This window comes from Pomacea canaliculata, linkage group LG11 (assembly GCF_003073045.1).
Source record: "Pomacea canaliculata isolate SZHN2017 linkage group LG11, ASM307304v1, whole genome shotgun sequence".
NCBI lineage: Eukaryota > Metazoa > Mollusca > Gastropoda > Architaenioglossa > Ampullariidae > Pomacea > Pomacea canaliculata.
Window position 1 is genome coordinate 14,861,751 of NC_037600.1, and position 20,220 is coordinate 14,881,970.

At 42.6% G+C, this 20,220-nt stretch overlaps 1 protein-coding gene across 2 annotated transcripts in view; it reads right to left on the reverse strand.

The window, feature by feature from the left end:
- LOC112575465 overlaps positions 1–20,220 on the reverse strand; it is a 67,560-nt gene that overhangs the window by 6,282 nt on the left and 41,058 nt on the right. For both annotated transcript variants that reach the window (XM_025257347.1, XM_025257349.1), the window contains exons 3-8: positions 6,475–6,697; positions 4,468–4,600; positions 2,310–2,408; positions 1,697–1,876; positions 827–990; positions 412–537 (exon numbers count right to left, since the gene is read on the reverse strand). In XM_025257347.1, coding sequence (XP_025113132.1) covers positions 412–537; positions 827–990; positions 1,697–1,876; positions 2,310–2,408; positions 4,468–4,600; positions 6,475–6,684 — 912 coding nt within the window. In that variant the 5' untranslated portion in view covers positions 6,685–6,697. The remainder of the gene's footprint in view (positions 1–411; positions 538–826; positions 991–1,696; positions 1,877–2,309; positions 2,409–4,467; positions 4,601–6,474; positions 6,698–20,220) is intronic.

The window sequence follows — 20,220 nt, forward strand, 5'->3', positions numbered from 1 at the left end:
TCATATTTACAGCCAGGGTATAACTATATAGTAACATTCTTGCTATTTTCATTTTTTTCAATTCTTTGGTTTCTTCCTTTCAACCCCCGTAAATTTATACAGACCTTCATGCAACGTTTGAAGAATCAGTTTATTCAAGAGTGGAATAAAATATGTTAAAAATAATATTTGCGTTATTGTATGTTTAAAGAAGATTTTGGCTCAGAGGAAGTACCTGATAGATTAAGCCCCTTTCTTAAAAGTCCACTTAATAAAATTTACGTTAAGCTTCAATAAATTGTTCATAAAATGATATTGTGATATAGCTAGACTTTTAATGTTCATTATGTAATTTAAATGAGGTAGGGGAGGAATTTTAAATGTGTATCTGTATCATGTGTGTGTGTGTGTAAAATAACTTCGCCCTCTGACCTGCAGGTACAGGTGACCAAAGACCAGGATGCCAGCGTCGTAACGACGCAGGTTCGGGGTTATGTGAATAATTAACCCAGAGCTGTCCATCAATGCAGAGGATTTCTGTGGATTATTCCAGTGAACCTAAAACATACACATGCACCATTTGAAGAAAAAACTCTGTGAAGTACACACAGGTTACAAAAAATCCCTGAAATTTGAAAGCACGTTACTCTATTTAACAATTTAAGTGTAAAATGTTAATTTAACGAGTTAAAATAATTATTGAAAGCTGCTTAGATCCAACACAGAAAACATGATCCAGCAAAGGTGGTCGTGAAATAGTTAAATAATGAAATTGGCAGTAAACATGTTATGAAGTAGTTAAGAAGTGGATATAGTTAAACACTGTTTGAAAAACCTGCATACTTACTTGCAATGCCACGACTTTATATCCGTTCTTGCCCAGACGGAAACCAGCCTCTTGATGAATGCAGTCACCTTGGATACCGATAGTCCAGGCAACGATGACCTCTTGGCACAGAACGTGAGGGACCATCTCGCACTGGTAAGGCTCCTTCGAGTCTTGAAGGGTCCCTGTCGCCAAAAAAAAAAAAAAAAAAAAAAAATAGAAAGAGATGTAATCAAGTGGTTGGTGAGTCAAAGTTCCACAAAAATGGCTTGAATCAATATCCCGCTGATGACTTTACAAAGTGATGTGTGACCATTACTCCAACACCTGCACAACCGTCAATACCACAAGGTCAACTGGGCAAAGACTAGACTCGATTCATGTTTACGGGTGGACAGGCCATCCATTGGTCTTTTGTCAGCCCTCTTAAGGAGTCATAAGGTTATTGGCTTTACTATGTAGCTGGTAGGTGAGAGGCTGCGGAAAAGACTATTTGTGGTGCGAGCATGCGCAATAGCGAATCTTATACATCGTTAAAGACATACTTCATTTCAGTGCAAATCAGTTGGGAAAAAACATTCTTTGCCTACATATAGCAGTTATGATTTTAGAAAAGTTTGGTAGATCACCCGTAAAGTTTCGCTGACAAAAATTTAAAAAAACCAGCCCGGATGTGATTGGTCTTGTGTGCCGAAATAGCAGTCCCTTAGTAATGGAATTTTGTGACACTACTAAGCAGTCTAATTGAATTTTGTGACGATCAGACCTTGCACTATCATAATCCCTCTTTCTAACAAATAGGATGATGGTAGTGGTGAGGTCGACGTAGAGGAGGACGACGACAACTGGTGAAACGAGAATTTGTCTAAGTACGAAAACAAAGGACATTACCATCATCTCGGCAGCCGAAGAGAAGCATGTGGTGCACAGTGCTGGTGTTGTTGAGGAGGGGCTGTGCGGCCACCAGGTGGCGGCTGGTGTCGTCGTGCAAGCGGAAGAGCATGCACGAGTAGGTCGTCTCGTGGGGAGGCACGTGCGTGGGCGGCAACCGCAGCGTCAGGTTCTGCAGGTCTGCACAGGTGAAATAATGAACCGGTAAAAACATTGCATGTGTGACAATCGCCCAGGTGAGACACTGCATTGGTCGGCATCGCACAGTTAAACGTCTTATGTGAACGTGAACATCACTTGAACACTACATAGTTAAAACATTGCAAGGTGAGCATCACAAAGGCACAAAAAAAAATTGCACAGGTGACAATCGCACAGGTGAAACATTGCACATGCGAACATCATACAAGTGTAACACAGCACATATAAAACTATATCTGCGGTCGCCCTAAAATTGTTACTCTCTTTAAGAAAATCTTTAGTATGAATGAGATAAAAAAAAAAAAGAAGCAGCATTATCACCCTCCATTATCTTTTTTCAATTCTTTTCCAGATTTGTAAGTTCCATAATGCAGACAGGAAAAAAACAACATTTGAACAGCTTTAGTTTTACCTTTATCTTTAAATGCTTCACATTCAAAATTTCCCGGCATGCACTTCAGCCAGCTGTTTTTCTGCCGACATATTGGTAAATCGACGGGCTCGCAGACACCTGTGAAGTCAGAAAACATAACAACTAAAGCAATTGATTGAGAGTGGTCTTACTGATATAAATTGGTTGCTCCTTAGTTTTATTTGATGCGAATTTTTTAAATCTTTGGTATATCGCATTATTGGCATTATTGGGCAAACCACGTTCAGTGATAACATCATCTGTTAATAGTATAAATAAACATGATAATAATAATCATGTCGCAGAATAAAATATAAACACCTTGATTGCCCCCACCAAACAGACACACCCACTTTGGCACTTCGATCACTTTGAACACCAATCATTATTTCAAATATGGAAGAGGCTCAGCCTCGTTTTCTCAATAAAATAGTAATTTCCTTTTATTGCACATTCTAATCGATAAAAATTATCCAACACCACCACTAATCGTTAAAAGTTTTTTAAGAGATGAGCCTTATAATTTGATGTATTGAGCAGGAGATAATTATAGGCACTTAATAAGAAGCGAACACTAAAACCTTTCCTGAAGGCTGTAACATCATGAATTCAGCAAGTGAGCACTAAAACCTTTCCTGAAAGCTGTAACAGGTCCTTCAACAAGCGAACACTGACTGGTTCAGTAAGTGAACAGTACAAGTCGATCATCAAATGAACTCTAATGTCATGTCTACTGTGCAGAGGAGAATTTTCAGTTGATGAATTCAGCAAGAGGACCCTATAATATGTTGATGAAGTCAGCAAGAGGACACTATAATATGTTGATGAATTCAGAAAGAGGACACTATAATATGTTGATGAAGTCAGCAAGAGGACACTATAATATGTTGATAAATTCAGCCAGCTGTTTACTAACATGTCAACAGTTCCCTCCTGCTCTGTGTCCTCGTCGGCACGATGAGCAGCTAATGGTGTCGTGAGAAAATGCTTGTCTGTGAGTGTGTGTGTCTACGTGCTGCTCTGCACGCAGTTTACTCGCGGTGCCAGTAGGTCAGGGATTTCACAGGCCTGCTTGTCATCTCCATGTTAACTGTTACTCGGATTTTCCCCCTCCTTCTCTCGCACGCCACCGAGAGCGTAAAACCCAGAAAGACTCCGTGTAACCTTTGACATTTCACGGCAGAAAAAAGCCCAGACTTGCTCTTTTGCAATTTACCGCAGCGAAGGAAGAGGAAGGAAATCTGCAAAGTGGGGAGCAAGTCTCTAAATGTGACCAATCCTCCCATCCCCGCCATCCCCCGTCTCTCCCCGAAATTATTCTATAGGGTGATGGCTCTTCCGGCTGTTATTTGCGTTGCCGGCGCAGGTGATGAATAGTGTTCAACCTGTGGGTAAAGATGCCCTCCATGTTTTGAACAGCTCCCACGGGCATGAGCGAACGCTCACTCGGGCACATGCAGCCCGGAAAATCAAGGGGACTGAAAAGCAAACGTATTATTTTCGTCCATGACAAGTGCTAAACTGCAATGAAAGTAAAAATATTACAAAATTTTTTTGGAACTGCATTTTCATGAGTTTAAGAAAAATCCCCCATTGTTTTTAGCTACGTAGGCGCTTTTAGAACCCTCGCGATACCAGGAGCAGGTGAAGGAGAAAGATGAGAAGGATAAAGATGATGAAAAAGGACCATGATAAAAAGTGGTCATTATCATCGAACAACCCGCCGTCTCTGTCAAAACCTGTTGTCATCATCGAAAAAAAATTTTTCACACGTTGGATGCTCGTTGGTCACAACTGTCACTTCCAAGACTTACTTATCTGACTTTCGTCGAGAGCTCGAGAAAAATACGATAGGGTAAAGGGTGGGCCTGTCTTGGACTGCCGCTCAGCTTCCGGTAGTGGAAGATAACCCAGCGGCAGGGCTGTCGAGCCCCTTAGCGGGGCCATATGGTGCGACAAGAAGGTTCTAGAATTTCTTTCATGTCTTCAAAGATACGCAGTTCTCTCTTTCAAAAAAGGAGGTAATGGTTTTATCGACGATATGACCGACGAAAGACGATTTTTTTTTAAAATGTGACGTTTGTCGTCGCGATTTGGTGACATACGGAAGTGGTGAATGACTGGATGGCAAAGTGGATCCAGAGAAGAAGGACTCTACCTGGATGCGTGATGTTGGTGATCCTGAAAGGAGATTTGCCAGGTCTCCAGGTGCAGTCAGGGTCACCTAGCTCCTCCCCGTTCGTTCGTCCATCCCCATCCGAGTCCGCTCGGCAGATCTTCGTGTTCCAGGTCTGAAGACGAGGTCAAAGGATTATAAAAAGAAGTGCAACAGAATTGAGAAACTCGGTGTTAATAAATACAATGTCATATCATCATGACCATAGCAGTATAAGCTAAGTGACGTATGAATGACCATAATGTTGTATGCTTCATGAGGTGTGAGTAAATAATGTTATATTGTGAGTGAGAATTATGAATGAATGTTATAAAGAACATTGCACGCTTTGTTACATGTTCGGTGTTAGACCAAAGGATTCTGCGAAAATATCATTACCACAAACAGAAGATAGTTCAGCCTAAGTCTCTGTCTATAAAGCAAGCAAAAAAATACATAAATAAAATAAAAATGACTGGCTCGGGGAAAGGGCCAAGTTCTTCGCCAAGCTCGGGGCTGAAGAATTGTTTTGTGTACCCATAACACACAGCGCAGCAGAAAATTACCTGTTCCGGGACCAGCCGAGACTGATACAGTCGTAATCAGGTTCAGCAGCAGGTTAACTCATCTTGTAATTATCTCCCATCATAAACCTCAGGGAGTAATAGCTCTCGCCCAGGGGAAGTAATATTTACAGGATCTCATGAAAGAGAGAACTATGCACGGGAGCTAAATCACTCATGAATGATGGCTGCAGGGTTAGCTGCTCTTGCTTCCTTTCCTTTCCGTCTCAGCAGTTTTTCATTTGTCTGCTCACTCGTTCTTCCTTACCTCTTCCATTATGCACCTAACACTGTGATGCCGAAGAGAACTTGAAGTGTTAAAAAATAAAGAACCATAATAACATATGTAGCACCACGAAAGACGAGTTACACCCGGGACCTTACAATCATAACTTGCTAAGCGAGCTCATACCACTCCGCCACCATGAATGGTATCAGCATCGCATTTCCTACCACTCCATCAACCCCCCACCTCTGCTTTCTTTCATCTTTGCATGATTCCTCCACTTGTTTCCTTCCCACCCTCCATCGCGACACTCGTATACTAATTGTCACAAATAAATGTGTTTACAGCTGTGGGTCACGCAAGCCAGGGAGAAATCAAACCGCTGAATGTCCGCTCGAAGGATGAAGCCAGACCCGAAAGATGACATGATCTGATTGGTTTGTTTAAATCTGCATTAGATCGTTTTCCCCCGGCGCCAAGAAATACAACATCTAGTGCTATTTATAATATAATATAGCACAGCCGCAAAGACAGCAGCTACATCCGAGTTCCAGAAACGAGCTCATGTCGGCGCCATGATGAAACGTCACGTCACGCCCCTCCATCCATTCTGCCTCTCTAAACAGGGCCGGCAGGCCCCAGTCTCCCCTTTCCCCCCAAATGGTCACATGTGACTGGTCAAACTCCTCAGCACACAGCACCGACGACATTTCAACATCAAGAGAATATATTTTCAAGGAGGTGTAGGCAGGGCAGTATTTTTTTTACGCTTGCGCACGCAAGATAGTATTGTTTCACGCATGCGCAGGCAGCTGAATCATTACAGGTCGTTGACAAGTCCACATGATGGAGCAACGAGGCTTTTCCCCCCTAGCGACGTCATCATGAGACTTTGCGAGGAACCCGGATGTCGTAAACTTCTTTACAGCGCATGGGTAGTGATTAATTTTCAGCAGCCGAAGCGAAATTAAAATGGCTCAGCACCTCAATCAGCACAGTGCCCATAAAAAAAAAAAAAAAAAATCTACGTGTGTGTGTGGAAGAGGGTGGGGTAGAAACTGCCCTAAAAGCATCTCATCTGTTTCTTTTATCAACACAAACATCGATTTACATCACACGATGCATCACGATGTTTTGCTCAGACGATAGATCACAGACAAAGGAAGTCTGGAAAAGGAGAGTCGAACGTGTTTCATATTCAAGATGCAGACGACAGCTCACCGCGCCGAACTTGGAGAAGTCCATCCCGAACATGTTTCTGACTCCCCCTCCTGCCGGGTACTTGTGACCCACTCCTAGCCACGTCTGTCCCTCCACGCAGGGGTGCGGCACCCGATTGCCGTTGGGGATGAGAGTCTGGAAGTTCGGGTGGCACCAGACTACGTGTAGCAGCAGGATCTGGGTGACAAGGGTTCGGCGTAGCAGGTCCATTGGGAGGAATTTGCTGCAACAGAAAAAAAAGCTTCATGATGTCTTGACTTTCCTGAAAATCGTGTGTGTGAATGTTGCTCTTGCCCTGTGGAATGTAAGAGCAAATATGTCTGTGCTTTTTTTTTTCGATTTATGTCTGTGCTTTTCTCCTCGAGAAAATAATAAGAAGGAACCAATGCTCGTAGTCGGACTTGTGGACTGTCGGTCGTGGTCAAGGGAAGACAATGACTGTGATGACTGTTACATGTTTGTCTTCACTGAAGCCTCTTTATTCTTCAGCCATTCTATAAATGATCATCATTTACTCACACGTGTCCAGTACTAAGACAAACGATACAGGCTGACTATATTTTCTTCCCTCTGCAACCCGTGTGCATTAAGGACAATCCACTAAGCTGTTATTTTCTGTTTTAAAGAACTGTGCCAGAAGGGAAAAATGAGTTCCGGGAAGTTTTGGAAAATAAAAGTAGGAGTGGATAAAGTATGGTTACAACGTAAAAAGCATAGAAAAAAGATGTATAAGTGTTTAGTTCTAATGAGCCTACCCCAGTCCAAATGATAAAATCGCCACGTGTGTCGAATCACTTTTTGTAGTTCCCTACGACCTATCCAAACGCCTGATAAACCCGCAGCTAGGGGGTCACACGGTGACCTGGTGTGACCCTAAGGAGCACTTGACCTCAGACGGAGGTCAGCCGTCTGCTCAGACGTCCGTCAGAGAATGGGGTGGGTTTTGGGGGGAGGTGGAGGGGGAGGTGCATGCTCTGTGTCGACTGTGGAGGCGCCCTTGGCCACGCCCGAGAGGCGCTGTGGCGGCGGGTGCCACACACTTTCCAATTGTAAGGTTGATACTTGATAACAAGGTAAACGATTTGACAAGTGGATCGCCTTCCTCCCGGTTCCAACCTGCTTGACCTCGTGCTCGCTGTGGCATCTAGTGTCTAGTCTACTCATACGACCGTCCGTAAGTCCATCGTACCACGAACTTGTATTACTGGACTGCTGGCAGACGATTTTTTCCAGTTAACTACTAAAACGAGGCAGATGTATACAAAGCTTGCAGTTTATTCAAATTTCAGATTAACCACTAAAACGAGGCATGCTACTTCAAAGCTTCCGGTTGAATAACATTCTTCGTTTAGACTCGCCGAGACTAACAGCGGAGAACTTCGCAAGAGGCTAAGCGTTGGTCTCGGCAAACAGACAGCAGTCCACCTATACACCTCCATGATCATACATTATACCATTATATATATATATGGACATCATTTATCATACATAAATCATTCGTCATGCATACATATTAATCCCACTTACATCACCATGCACACATCATTCATCACTCACACATCCATATTCATCACACCTACATCAGCAATAATAATCACACATGCATCATACGTCGTTCTTTACATATACGTAGGCATATATATATATACTTCATCTATCATGTGTGTATCAGCATATATATATACTTCGACAGACATCATGTATACATCAATCATCGTATATCACACTCCGTCATACCCCCACAATATCATTCGTCATCTGTACTCTATCCCCCATTCATCACCTTACGAATCTTGAATTCAAACCATCGTTCGCCCACACATCCCTCAAAAGCATCCCCCATTCACGAAAAAGTGAAATCGTTCCTTCACCAGAAAGTTGTTTACCACAACACTTTCACACACAGCTCCGAAAATTTCATCTTACAAGGAAGAAGTGGGGTGTGAATAAATTTTTTATAAAGTTTTTAAGCGACCGAGAGTTTGGCCAGGCTCAAAGAATTCATCTGCATTTTGCACTTTCTCACCATCTCCCTTTTAGCTACCCCTCCCACCATTTTTTTCCTTCCAGACGGGGTATGCTGACATGCTAGCACAAACATGCGTGCAGATAACAGCATTTTTCTGAGTCCAAGGGTGAGCGCAGTTCAGACACCCCCCAGACGAGGCAGGAGACAAGCATTCACAACCTACACCACAACCGGCGACAGCACGAGGCTTTCTTCTGGGGTTGCAGAAGTCTGTGGTGGGGTCGCGGGTAGATGCCTGGGGTCGATACGAAGTGAAATGCTTGATCACTCTCGTCTTTACAGTCGTGGTGCCAGGCAGCCCAGCCTAATGGCTTGATACACTCGTGTGTCTAGACAGATCGGGTATTCAAACAGCCACCCGTCTTAATGGGTTTGTTGTGATGAGCAGTCGTAATGGTAATGAGCAGACGAAGAGGAGTCAAGAAAGAAAATAAAGAAATGAAGAACACCTTTGTTTGTGCCTTTTTCTCTCCCAACAACTTCCTCCATTGTTTTCTTTTTCCTGCAGTATATTTTCACTCTCTGCTTCTGCTCAATGACTTTTTCTCTCTCTCTTTCTTTGCTGTATTCATGATCGTAATGGTTTGATGCAAGCCTGTATTTATACCATGTATATTTTACATGCACGAGTAGAAGTCTAGTGAATGTGCTTACATATATTTACTCAGTAAAATTATTATTCGAAGTCTTAGCCGTGTTGCGACAAGAAATATTATTTTAGTGAGGATGGAATGTACAAGTCTAATAAGTGTATAAGTGTAAAATAAATTTATCACGGTTGATTTGTTTTTGTATATCCCTGTACCTATAGGTCTCGTAATTAATATTCCATTCAATTCTCTTAAAATGTTACAATGTTATAGTTCGTCCAGGAGGTTGGTGTGTCCATTTAAGGGTGTGACAAAAAAATGTAACAATGCTTACCGACGACAGTTAATGATCCGTAATTTATCAAAATGACAGAAATCTTTTTTCTCCATTTTTCTTTCTGTACCTGCAATCTGCTCTAAGATAAAGTTTACAAACTGACCCCGAGAATGCTATACTCTCAGTATACATCACTGGCCACGTGGCACCCCAGGAGCCCAAACTTTGGACCAGACACGAGACGACGACCTGTAGATTCTCTACCAACCTCAGGGATCCAAGGCCCAGGTCTGTTTGTGCCCAGGGGATCCAGTTTACCTGTGATGCTTTGCTTTGAGCCTGTTTCCTTGGCGACGGCACTTGAAAGTTTGCTCTCAATGAAATAAAGATCGTCTTTGAAAATTCACCAATTCCCCCCAGGGGTACCACAGGTCTTCTCTGTACATGAGATTTGGAAATAACTTAAGTACAACTTTACATCGTTTGTCATCGAGATCGCTGGCTGTCGATAAGAACTCGACTCCAGCCTGAGTAATTTTCACATAGATGTTTGTTTACAGGACCTCCGTTGCTGACACCGGGGTACAGACCAAGAGAGAACTACCCCCAACCCTGACTCCTCCCTCAGTAGCACAAGGTTTTGGATTGTTTCTTTCAGCTTAATCATTCGTCCTTCTATCAAATGCATGCACCCATCCAGGCGGACAATCAAGTAGTTAGAGCAGTGGGGTCCGAACCCAGAGGCGCAAACGAGCTTTCTGTAGTCGACCTAATAGTCGGGAATGAATACCTGACTCCTCAGAGGGTTGGGAAAAGCTAAAACAACAGGAAAGAGAGAGATAGCCCCAGCCCCTTGCAAAAAAACAAAAACAAAAAACAAAACAAAAAACAAACAAACAACAACAACAAACCAACAAAAAATCAATAAAAATAAATAATAGTCTCTATCACCTCACTCCCAAAATGACAAAAAAGTTCTAGGGACGACCTTTACCTATTTACCATCCTGCCAGTCAGCCCGCTGAGATCGCTGCCGCAGCATCTTTCCCCTTCTCCCTCCGCCCGACATTCGTCACGCACGGCAGATCAAGGTCGTCCAACGGTTGCAAGGAGACAAATGACGTCACGAATGCTAGGTGGGGGAGACACGAGAACCTTCCTTCTCCCCACTAACCCCACCCCACAAGCAGCTCTGCGCTGTCTCTCTCTCTCAGTCTCTGTCTCTCTACGTGCAGCTGCTGACAAATCGTTCAATTTGCGCAATCGCTGTTATGGGCTGATAACTCCATTACCGCATCCAGGACTTCAACCCCCCCACCCGTGCATCCTCGTTGAGAGGATTACCCCCCCACCACCACCACCACCGCCACCACCAACCCGCCGGGGCAGGTTTGACCTCAGATAACGCGAGAGCAGCTCCAAAGGGAGAGAACTCCCAGCACTCATTATCGCCAAACGCTGGCATAGCAAGATGCGCAGGTTTGAGTTTTTGTTTTCTTTTTTAATATTTTTTTGGCGGAATAGTCTGTGCTAATACGGATGACGAATCCAATTTTTTTTTCTTTGTCAGAAGAAGCGGTTAACCTCTGCCTGATGTTTTAAAGTCAGAGTCTTACAGGCTTTGGCAAGTGATTCGCCGGAGCCAATAAAAAGCGGCGATAGAAATGTAATGTACATGGGAGAATAGATAAGATGTGTTACAAAAAAATAACGTGGCGAGAAAGCCACTCTTTGCAGAAAACAAAAAAAGGAAAGAAAGAAATAACAAAGGAAAAGAAGAAAACAAAAGAAAAAAATCAAGAAAGTTCTGTGTGGTACTATAGTGCTTGATAACATCATAGTGTTTATAGTGTAGTGCAGTAGCTGTGATAGTGTAATGCTATGCTGTAATAATAACGCATAACACTTGTGATTGTAATAGTGTAACACTAGTATGTTGTAATAGTGTAATGGTAGAAGAATATTACTGCTGTAATAGACTACAACAAAGAAAAGGGAAAAGAGAACGCCGAAGTTATTTCGGAAGTAGCTGCAGCGGTGAGCATGAAAGCGATTCTTTGCCTGTAAATGAACCTCTTCATCCCAGGGTCCTGATGGATGCCCACACAAACAAGTTTAGTGAATAATCTTTGACATCTATGTCGACCTCGTCTTCACAATAACGATGCTGTCTTTCATTTTGGTTTAAACCCTGGAAGCACTTTGCTCTGCAAACCTGACAGACACATTGACGGCTCTTCACAGTGGATCACTGAAGTAAGGTAGTGACCGTAGATAAACAGTCCACAGGTGGAGGTTTCCACTTCCTGTGAAAAGAGAGAACTCCAACCACGAACTTAATTCCGTGCATGGCTTCCCTAACCTTGTGAGCGAGCCAACCGAATGACAGTTGCACGATCATGGTGTTGACGATCGAATCTCTGGAAACTAACCTTTTTGAACAAACGGAATTGGTTATCGTCTAAGATCTTTTCTTATCCTCCAGTAGACAGGAGAAGAAAAAGCAAAGAAAGAAAAAGAGAAAAGAAGTGAGAGAGTGGTAAAGGAAAATGACGAAAAGAAGCACACACTCTGACAAACACACACACACATATACAAACTTTATATATGTTTGAAAACAATTCTGTAAAGTAATATATTTCTGCATAAACAAACTCCATAATAATTAATACGTGGCTATACTTTAGGAAAAAAACCCTCCAAAAACTTGGTCTTTACGTGCACAGGTTAGCAATACCATGTCTTCAATATTCTGACCTCTGCGTACTTTAGAGAACTTTTTTTTTTTTTGCTCCCCGATCACCCTGATCCTCTTCCGTCCCCGAACCTCTCCCAGCCTCATCTATTGCTCCTGCCAACTCCTTCTCGAAGCAGTAAAGTCTCAATAAAGCTGACACGCCTCACCCCCTCCACATCCCTCCACCACCACCACCACCACCGCCGCCACCACCAACCGTCCTCACGCCAGGAACCTCCACTAGCGTCGCTGCAATTTTTGCAGTAACCGAACTCCAGTCATATCTGCCGGGACTTTTTTTTAAAAACACTTCAAAAGAGCCTAGGTACTAATGAAGTGATCTAACAAGACCAGGGCCGGCAACTGTCTTCCTGTGGAAACGCCTTTGTAAATCCCAGAACTCAGGGTTCTAAATCATCTCTTTTTTTTCTTTTTTTTTAAATCGGCTTCTTTTATTCATAGTGTTTCTCTTGAAAGGTCTGCGGCATAATTCCGACATAAAATTCAATGAAATCATCCCAAGATAAAATCGTGAAAGACGCTGCCCAGAACAATTAAGTATTTTTTTGTAACATTAGCACAAGAAGCTTGTCCATTTTGCCGATGTAAGAGGCAAGCGGAAATCAATCAAGGTGTTTGTCGGGAGATGTGAAAGAAAAAAAAAATAAAATAAAACCCCACCCAAACCCACGGAAATAGATAAAATTCTGAAATGCCATAAAGATTTGCATAGCCTCGTTTCAAAGCGGCCAATGCCACTTTTTCACCTTTAGTTCTCAATGAATTGCCTGTTTTTTTCCCTCCCTCCATCTCGTATCGGCAAGGGCTTATCTCCAGCCGTTCATTACATCTGCCACAATCTTTCTTTTCCCCATAAACCATCGTTGTCGTATCGGTCTGTCCTTACCCCAGCACTTAAGAAATTTCCCACAAAAGGGCCAGCAGCACTCCAAATGCTAATTCCCAAACCCTTCCTCTCCCAACACACCGTCCCACCATAAATATCTTCGGCACAGAAGGAGGCGGCTCTAACTTTCGAACAGATGCTCGATTCAAGCTTGAAGGGTGATTGAACGAGATGCCCTAAAACGAATAACGAGTCAAACGAAAGGGAGTAAATTTGGAAGACAGAAAAAGTTAAAACCTTCTGGAAAAGTCTAGATGAGATCTCTGAAGTTGTTTTAAGATTGCTCAGCCCCTACAGGGAATATCTTTATTCTCTATAATTAGAATCCCCCACACATCTCCTCCCCAACACTAGCGCTTTCTCCATCACGTGCAACTAAGAATACTAAATAGTTTATCTAAGATTTTCCCAGACTGGAAAGAAGCAAAAACTTACAACAGACAGATGCTACATATCAATGCTTTTAGTGTTGCGTGATATTTGAAACAAAGACCAGTATTGACTGGGGTTTATCTCCACACTTCCCGGAGAACTTTCTCCATCTCCACAGGTAAAAGGGTTAATTTTGTCCGCGACTGCAGATAGTATAAAATGGAGTGTCTGACAGATCCCATCAGAGTAACTCACAACTGATGTCGTTAAAGGATATGTTTGTGTTACTGCTCCTGTATGTCTCTGTGTATGTGGGAAATCACTGGCTGGGTCCGAATGTCAGATTGCATGTCTGTAGTGTGTGCTGTGTACATGTAGACACAGGAACAGTCAAATAGAGTGAGTGAAGAAGAGAAGGAATCCACATGCACACTTATCTTCACACAAACATACTCTAACCCACCGATACAATAAGAGTCTCACCATTCATTGACTGAGATCTTGACCATCGTGACCACCAAGAGTTGAAGAACCGTGATGCATCGCGACACAGAATCTCTGCAGACACTATATTCTCGTCAATTAAATTATGTAACATACAAAGAAATTAATGTGACAGTCGGCTAATGTGATAATATGATATTCAATTATGACCCATGTGGTATTAGAATGCTATTTTCTCCTTTATCAAGCTTCTTGTGACTACTTTATGCCCGTCTTAAAATCCCTGCTGTAGCAGAGCACACTTTGTTAGTTGAATACTGGCAACAGAGTCTGAAAAGAGTTTTTGCTTTCTTCCCATCCCATTAGAGAAAGTAATAAAGATGCCAGACGCTCTCCCGCTAAAATGTCTGCAGAAAGACGCACGCGAAACGTGCAGCAGGAGACATACGAACCTTGTTTTATTCCCCTGGGAGCATGATGAAAATGAGTGCCACTCTAAACAAGACAATGTTTGTGTTTGATTATCACCTGTCTTACTCCTTTACGCCTAAAAAACCACAAAAGCCTGACTTGTTGATTGCATGAACACTATTCCAACAGAGCTGGAAGATGCTCTCGGGAAATCTGTTTCTACTCGCAAGAGGCGTGCAAACAAATTCTCTTAAAGTCTGCGAACAAAGAATGTTAAAAAAAAAAAAAGAAAAAAAAGAAAGAAAAACAGAGGAGGAGGGAATGGGGGCGAGAAAACCTGCGTGGTAAAGATATGTGTGAGGTATAAATTCACCCCATACAGAGCCCCAGTTTCAAATGAACCAACCAAATGCAAGAGCAGATAAGGGACAAATTAAAAAATTCATTTGTCAATTTTACAAGAGTGCAAAAGCTACTTTTTTTCTCTAGAAGCAATAATCGGAAGTTTGAATCTTTCAGTACAGTATGCAATACATTACATGAGAAATTACCTTCGACATATATAAAAGTGTTGAATGCAGGCTCATGAAAGTATTTTGACCAAGTTTACGTTAGGCTACGGTGTTGGGCAGTTTCTGTGTGTTAAATGAATTTTCGACTTAATACTATTGTAGTTTACCATGGGGAGGTAACCTCATAGGAAGCCAAGGAGCATGCGTACTGAGGTGAAACTGCTTGAGGATCATGGACACAACGCGGATCTGTGTGAAGCAACAACAACAAAAGAAAATAAAAATGGTAATCAATGAACACTTTGCTGACATTTATCCCCCAGAATGGGAAGTAATCGACACCTTTACTTCAATCAATCTAACAAGGTTGGATCTAGTCTCTAATGTGTCTTGGGCGGGTGGGTGGACTATTTTCTTTATGCGCATGCATTTGTGTGATTAGCGTTCTCGAAGACTACGCGCGCACCACGTTCTCCGTGGTCGGAGGATATTTCAGCCGCCAAAATTAGTTTTTCAGGTGAAGGGAGCGAAGACATTTGATCGGGAGCGCCTGATAGCACTTGCCCATCCCGGAAGTCTGGCTCGTTACGGTGTCAGCCGTTTGCGCATGACTGGTGACAAAATAGAAGTCTGCGCAAGCGCACATAAACACGTGACGACCCAGACTCGTTGCCTAAGAGGTCATCGTGTCATCTTGGCTACTTGCTGATGGGTGCCGGAAATTACTCCTGCTCCCCAACGCCACCCTAATCAACGTTTTGCTAGACTAAATTACACTATATATAACTCGATCATCCCCTCCGCTGTATTTACCCAAGGTAGAAAAAAAAAAAAAACTGTTGGAAGGAGGTCACCTCTGATAAAATGCCGGCTGGTAAAACGATATGGATAGGCCTACCCCATGTCCATTATCCTGATCTATTAACTGATCTACCCAGCTCGAGTTGGGCAACAGGAGGAGTAAATGTGCCTCGTGAATATCAGCCCTGTGCGTCAATGTATTTTTACCCGTCCAGTGATATTCTGACTGGTATAAATAGTACACCAGCATCACGGGTAGCTAGGAGGTGAAGCGATGCATGTAACTACTTATGAAGGGGGACAGACATAATTATCTACTTATATACTTAGCGTGTTCTAGTACGACCCGGCCAGGGCACCGAGAAAGCACAGAGATACATTGCAAGTATGTACCTCCGTTGAAAAAAACAAGCAAAAACAAACTATGTGATGTATACCCGAGTTTCAACACCGGAAGCAAGAATTAACAGCGTAAGCAGAAGGTGATGGAGTCACATCCCTTACCGACGAGTATGAGGTTCATTACTTCGCTTGACCTAGCGCCACTACTCGGTTTTTGCTAGGTCGTGACGTCACATCTGAACACAGAGTCCCTTACGTCACGACCTAGCACCGCCAAGCGGCCCTCGTCCAGACGCTCGTTGATACTCTCTTGATGGAGGGTGACTACTCTTGGCGATCAAACTAAGGTGTAGAGTGCGCTTTAAGAGGTTAAGAGTAGGCTGGCTTCGATCTGTATGTGGAAAAAAATGTCCATTCAGCGACTAAGTTAGAATGCCAAGGACGAAGAGCAGATGTTTCCCATAATGCTTTGTTGTCTTCCTTCTTCCCACACCCTCCGCCTCCACTCCCTCCCCCACTCACCAGGGAGCTAGAAGGCGTCAAGTCGCAGCCATGCGGGTTCGTCGTAAAGTTTAATAGATTTCTTCCAGACCCCGGTTTGGTGCCAACCCCCCTCTCCTCCCAAGTTTTCCTCCACCCCACTCCACTGGCTCACAGCACACGATGTTGTCACAACAGGACTGTGCAGCAAATCGCCCTCCGTCCCCCTCCTCCAAACCTTTGTTTGCTTTGGTCGGGGGCTCAGCATGTTGGTGGTGGGAGAAATACAAGTTCCGACTATAAAAAGACGATTTTTTTCAACTGTTGTTTTGTCAGCAAGGTGCCTGGCTACTAAAGCTTGACTGACCCCAGTTCAATGTGTGCCGTTGAGGGTAGACTACTCTTAGTTAATAAGCGTAAAACTTTACGAGCTTCTTTTTGCCCCCTACTGTCAAGGAAAAAGAACTGGCAGACCTTAGTTTTATTTTATGGTGCCCTCCCCCTACAAGCTGAACGGCAAAAAACAAAACCAAAACCAAAACAAAACAAAACAAAACAAAAAAAATAAAAATAAAAACAAATAAAACAAACCCCCAAAACACAAAAAAACCAAAAAACAAAAAACAACAACAAAAACAACAACAACAACAACAACAACAACAAAAAAAAAAAAAAAATCGTTATTCTTAAATGAGAAGAAAGCAGTTAGAATACCGGAAGTCCTGTTAAGCGACTTCGACAGTCTGAAGTCGGGTGCACAATCCTAGCTGAAAGTTTATAAAATATTAGTGGCGTGGCTGTGCAGCTGATCCGTGGTCCCTAGATTAAGGGATTTAGAACTCTTAAACACCTAGTTGAGCTGACTTAAAATTTTTGAAAACAATTATTCTTCAGGAATCCTTTTCAAAACCTTCAAAAATTCAAAACCACCCATTTCCTGTTATTTTCTGTCCATTAGTTTACCCGTGTGTAATATTGGTTTTATTTGATTTAGACATATTTTTACATACATGCTGAGTTTGTCACATGCTGTCACAGTGCCCGGGTGGCATCACTGCACATTTCAGTAACACAACTACTGAACAATTTAACATACCTTCTTTGTTTTCTTTCACCACAAGAGCTCAGCCAATAAACTTCAAGGATCAATTAATATTAAAATGGTTTAATAAGCTCTTAAAAGGGTATTAAGGGCAAATGGTTTTATAGTCGTGAGTCAATGCATGTAAGAGGAGGGCTGATCCTCAATCTCTTCATCCTCAGCCTTAACCTTGTCTGACAAATGGAATAACCGTCCTGCTGGGGAGGCAGAGGAAAGTTTTCAGTGGCATCAAACTGGAGACCTTGTTTTCCACAGTCGAGAGGGTTAGCATCAGAATATAAAGCCTCCATAGAAGGTCCTTAAGGAATATTCTCGTAATAAATGAAGGTACTGATGGCTGCTAAGTGCCTAGTGATTCTCATCCACGGTTCTTGCTTCCATCTGCGTGGTTCACTGACAGTGTCTGGTCATATTCATTCGACCCCGGCAGGTGTGTGAGTGCTCCACCCATGTTGTTGATATTAAGAACCTCAGTTAAGGTAGTACAGTAGGGGCTCTGTCTTTTGGCAGGTGTGCGACTGGTTCAACCGACAAGACTCCTCCCCATCGCCTTCCGTTCTCACGAGGTACACTGCACGTAAAAGTCCTGACAAACGAGGATTTGTCTCGTGTCCTTCCCCCTTCTTTCCTTCTGCCCAGAACTCGAGGTCTTCGACTTGATTACGAGGATCTGATCAGTGAATAGTGCTCATTGTTTTAGTTTTTATTTATCGGCTCCTGTAGGTGTTCTAACCCCAATCTACAGATGGATGTCTAAATGTAGGGCTCTTTTACCATGTGTACTTTTATATTCCAAAAGAGTTGAATTTGTGACTAATAGCTTTAAACATAGCTTTTCCTTTAGCAATTGTATATAGAAAGAATATATATAAATAAAGTACAACCTGGATATACCATGTATATCTATATAATTGGTATGTATCTATATATATATATATGATAAAGAATCGAAGCATCTGTAGGTTTGTCATCCAGTATTGTCGGCTGTATCTAAGTAATGTCTGGAAACATGAAACGGGAGGCTGTTGACTTGATCGCTGTGTATAAGACAAAAGAAGAAACTGGCGGACATAAGCAAGAATGGATTGGCCTGTTACTCAGCTCATCCCAGTGCATCGAACTTCAAAGAAAGATGAAGCTATATTATCAGAAATGCGGGAAACGAGGGTCAAAATTAATGATTAATAATTTTGATTGGTCAAAAATTGTGAGGGCCTGTATGGGATGAATTCTTCGCGAGTGGCCTCAGTCCCGTGTACAGAGGGTCTCTGAGAGGCGAGGACATCAAAACAAGAGGTTCATATAATCCCGGAATTAACGACCTGATACCCAATGTGTGTATAAATTTAGATATATGAACATATTTCTGAACATGAGTATATAGACACATTTATACCACCACGTAGACAAGAAAAATAACATATTTATAAATCAATCATATGTAAAAGTATACATACACCTGCATGTTTCTTATGTGGGAATGTTTGTTTATTGCAATTAAAAAAAAGCATTATGATCCTCAAGTGACCGACTTTCTACCACACTACCCAACCTCATTGCATGACTTGAAATAAGAAGAAATATTCTTGGGAGAAACATGGCCTCGACAAAGAGAATTCGATTTCACCATGAGAGTCAAGCGGCAGGATTTTTGCAAACTGGCAAAGAAGAAAATGTATACAGCAACAATAAAATTATGGCAGATGAACCGGCTGCTGCCAGAAGAAAACGAACAGCGGGGGAATGCACGATTTCTTCGATCATCTCTGGAATTTCAATAAGAGGCACTCATGAGCTCACTTTGGAAGCTCTTCGGGGGATTTCTCGCCGGTCAAGCGCACTAACTTGTGATTATAGGGACAGCAGCAGGGCGGAGCGATGGGGAGGCGAAGGGGAGAGAAGCATCTCTTCTAATCTATTCTGATTAGCTCCCTTTAGCAAACTCCCGCCCGGCTGATAAGGGCCGTTTTTAATTTTCTCTCCGCACAGCTCACAGTACAGCAAACAGCTGGAAGCTTCTTACATCCACTACTGTCCCTACAAGCAGCTTCAAAAAAAAAAAAAAAAAAAAAAAAAAAGAAAGAAAGAAAAGAAAAATGCAGAAAGGTCACTGCTGTGTGAACTCGTAAAAATCATCATGCTTGAAGTAAGACAACACACTTGACCCTGTTTGTATCCAGAGGGAGGCTCTCCCAGACAACGAAGCAGACACGATATACATGCAGCTGACTTTGGCACTTGGTTTGAATGTTCTTCTATGCGAAAGAAAGGGGAAAACCGACAACTTTATCGGTATGATGGTAATGTGGCAGAGCGGGGGAAAAGAGGATTTTTGTGTTTGCTGATGAATTAGCTGCACAAAAAGAAGAGGGTGAACGAAAGAGAGAAGAATAAAAAAAAAATACTAGTCTGAGGTGAACATGTGTGAGAGCTGGAAGGATGGGAAGGTGAATGGATGGGTTGTTGGAGGAAGGGGTGGGTCGGTGTTTTACGCAGATCCAGTAACGAAGGATGTATGTCAAGACAAAGCAGACAATCGTGTTAACTGGTGAGTCGTGGGTAACGGGAAGATGATGCAGGAATGAAAGATACGATGGGGAAAAAACAAAGATACATGAGGAAAGAGGAACAGATGAGAGAGAGAGCGACACAAAGAGGAGAGGATGACACAGAAAAGAGAGAGGCCCCCGACAGAGTAGCGGTTAAGACGCTCGCTTGTCACTGCTGTAATGAAAAAGTCCT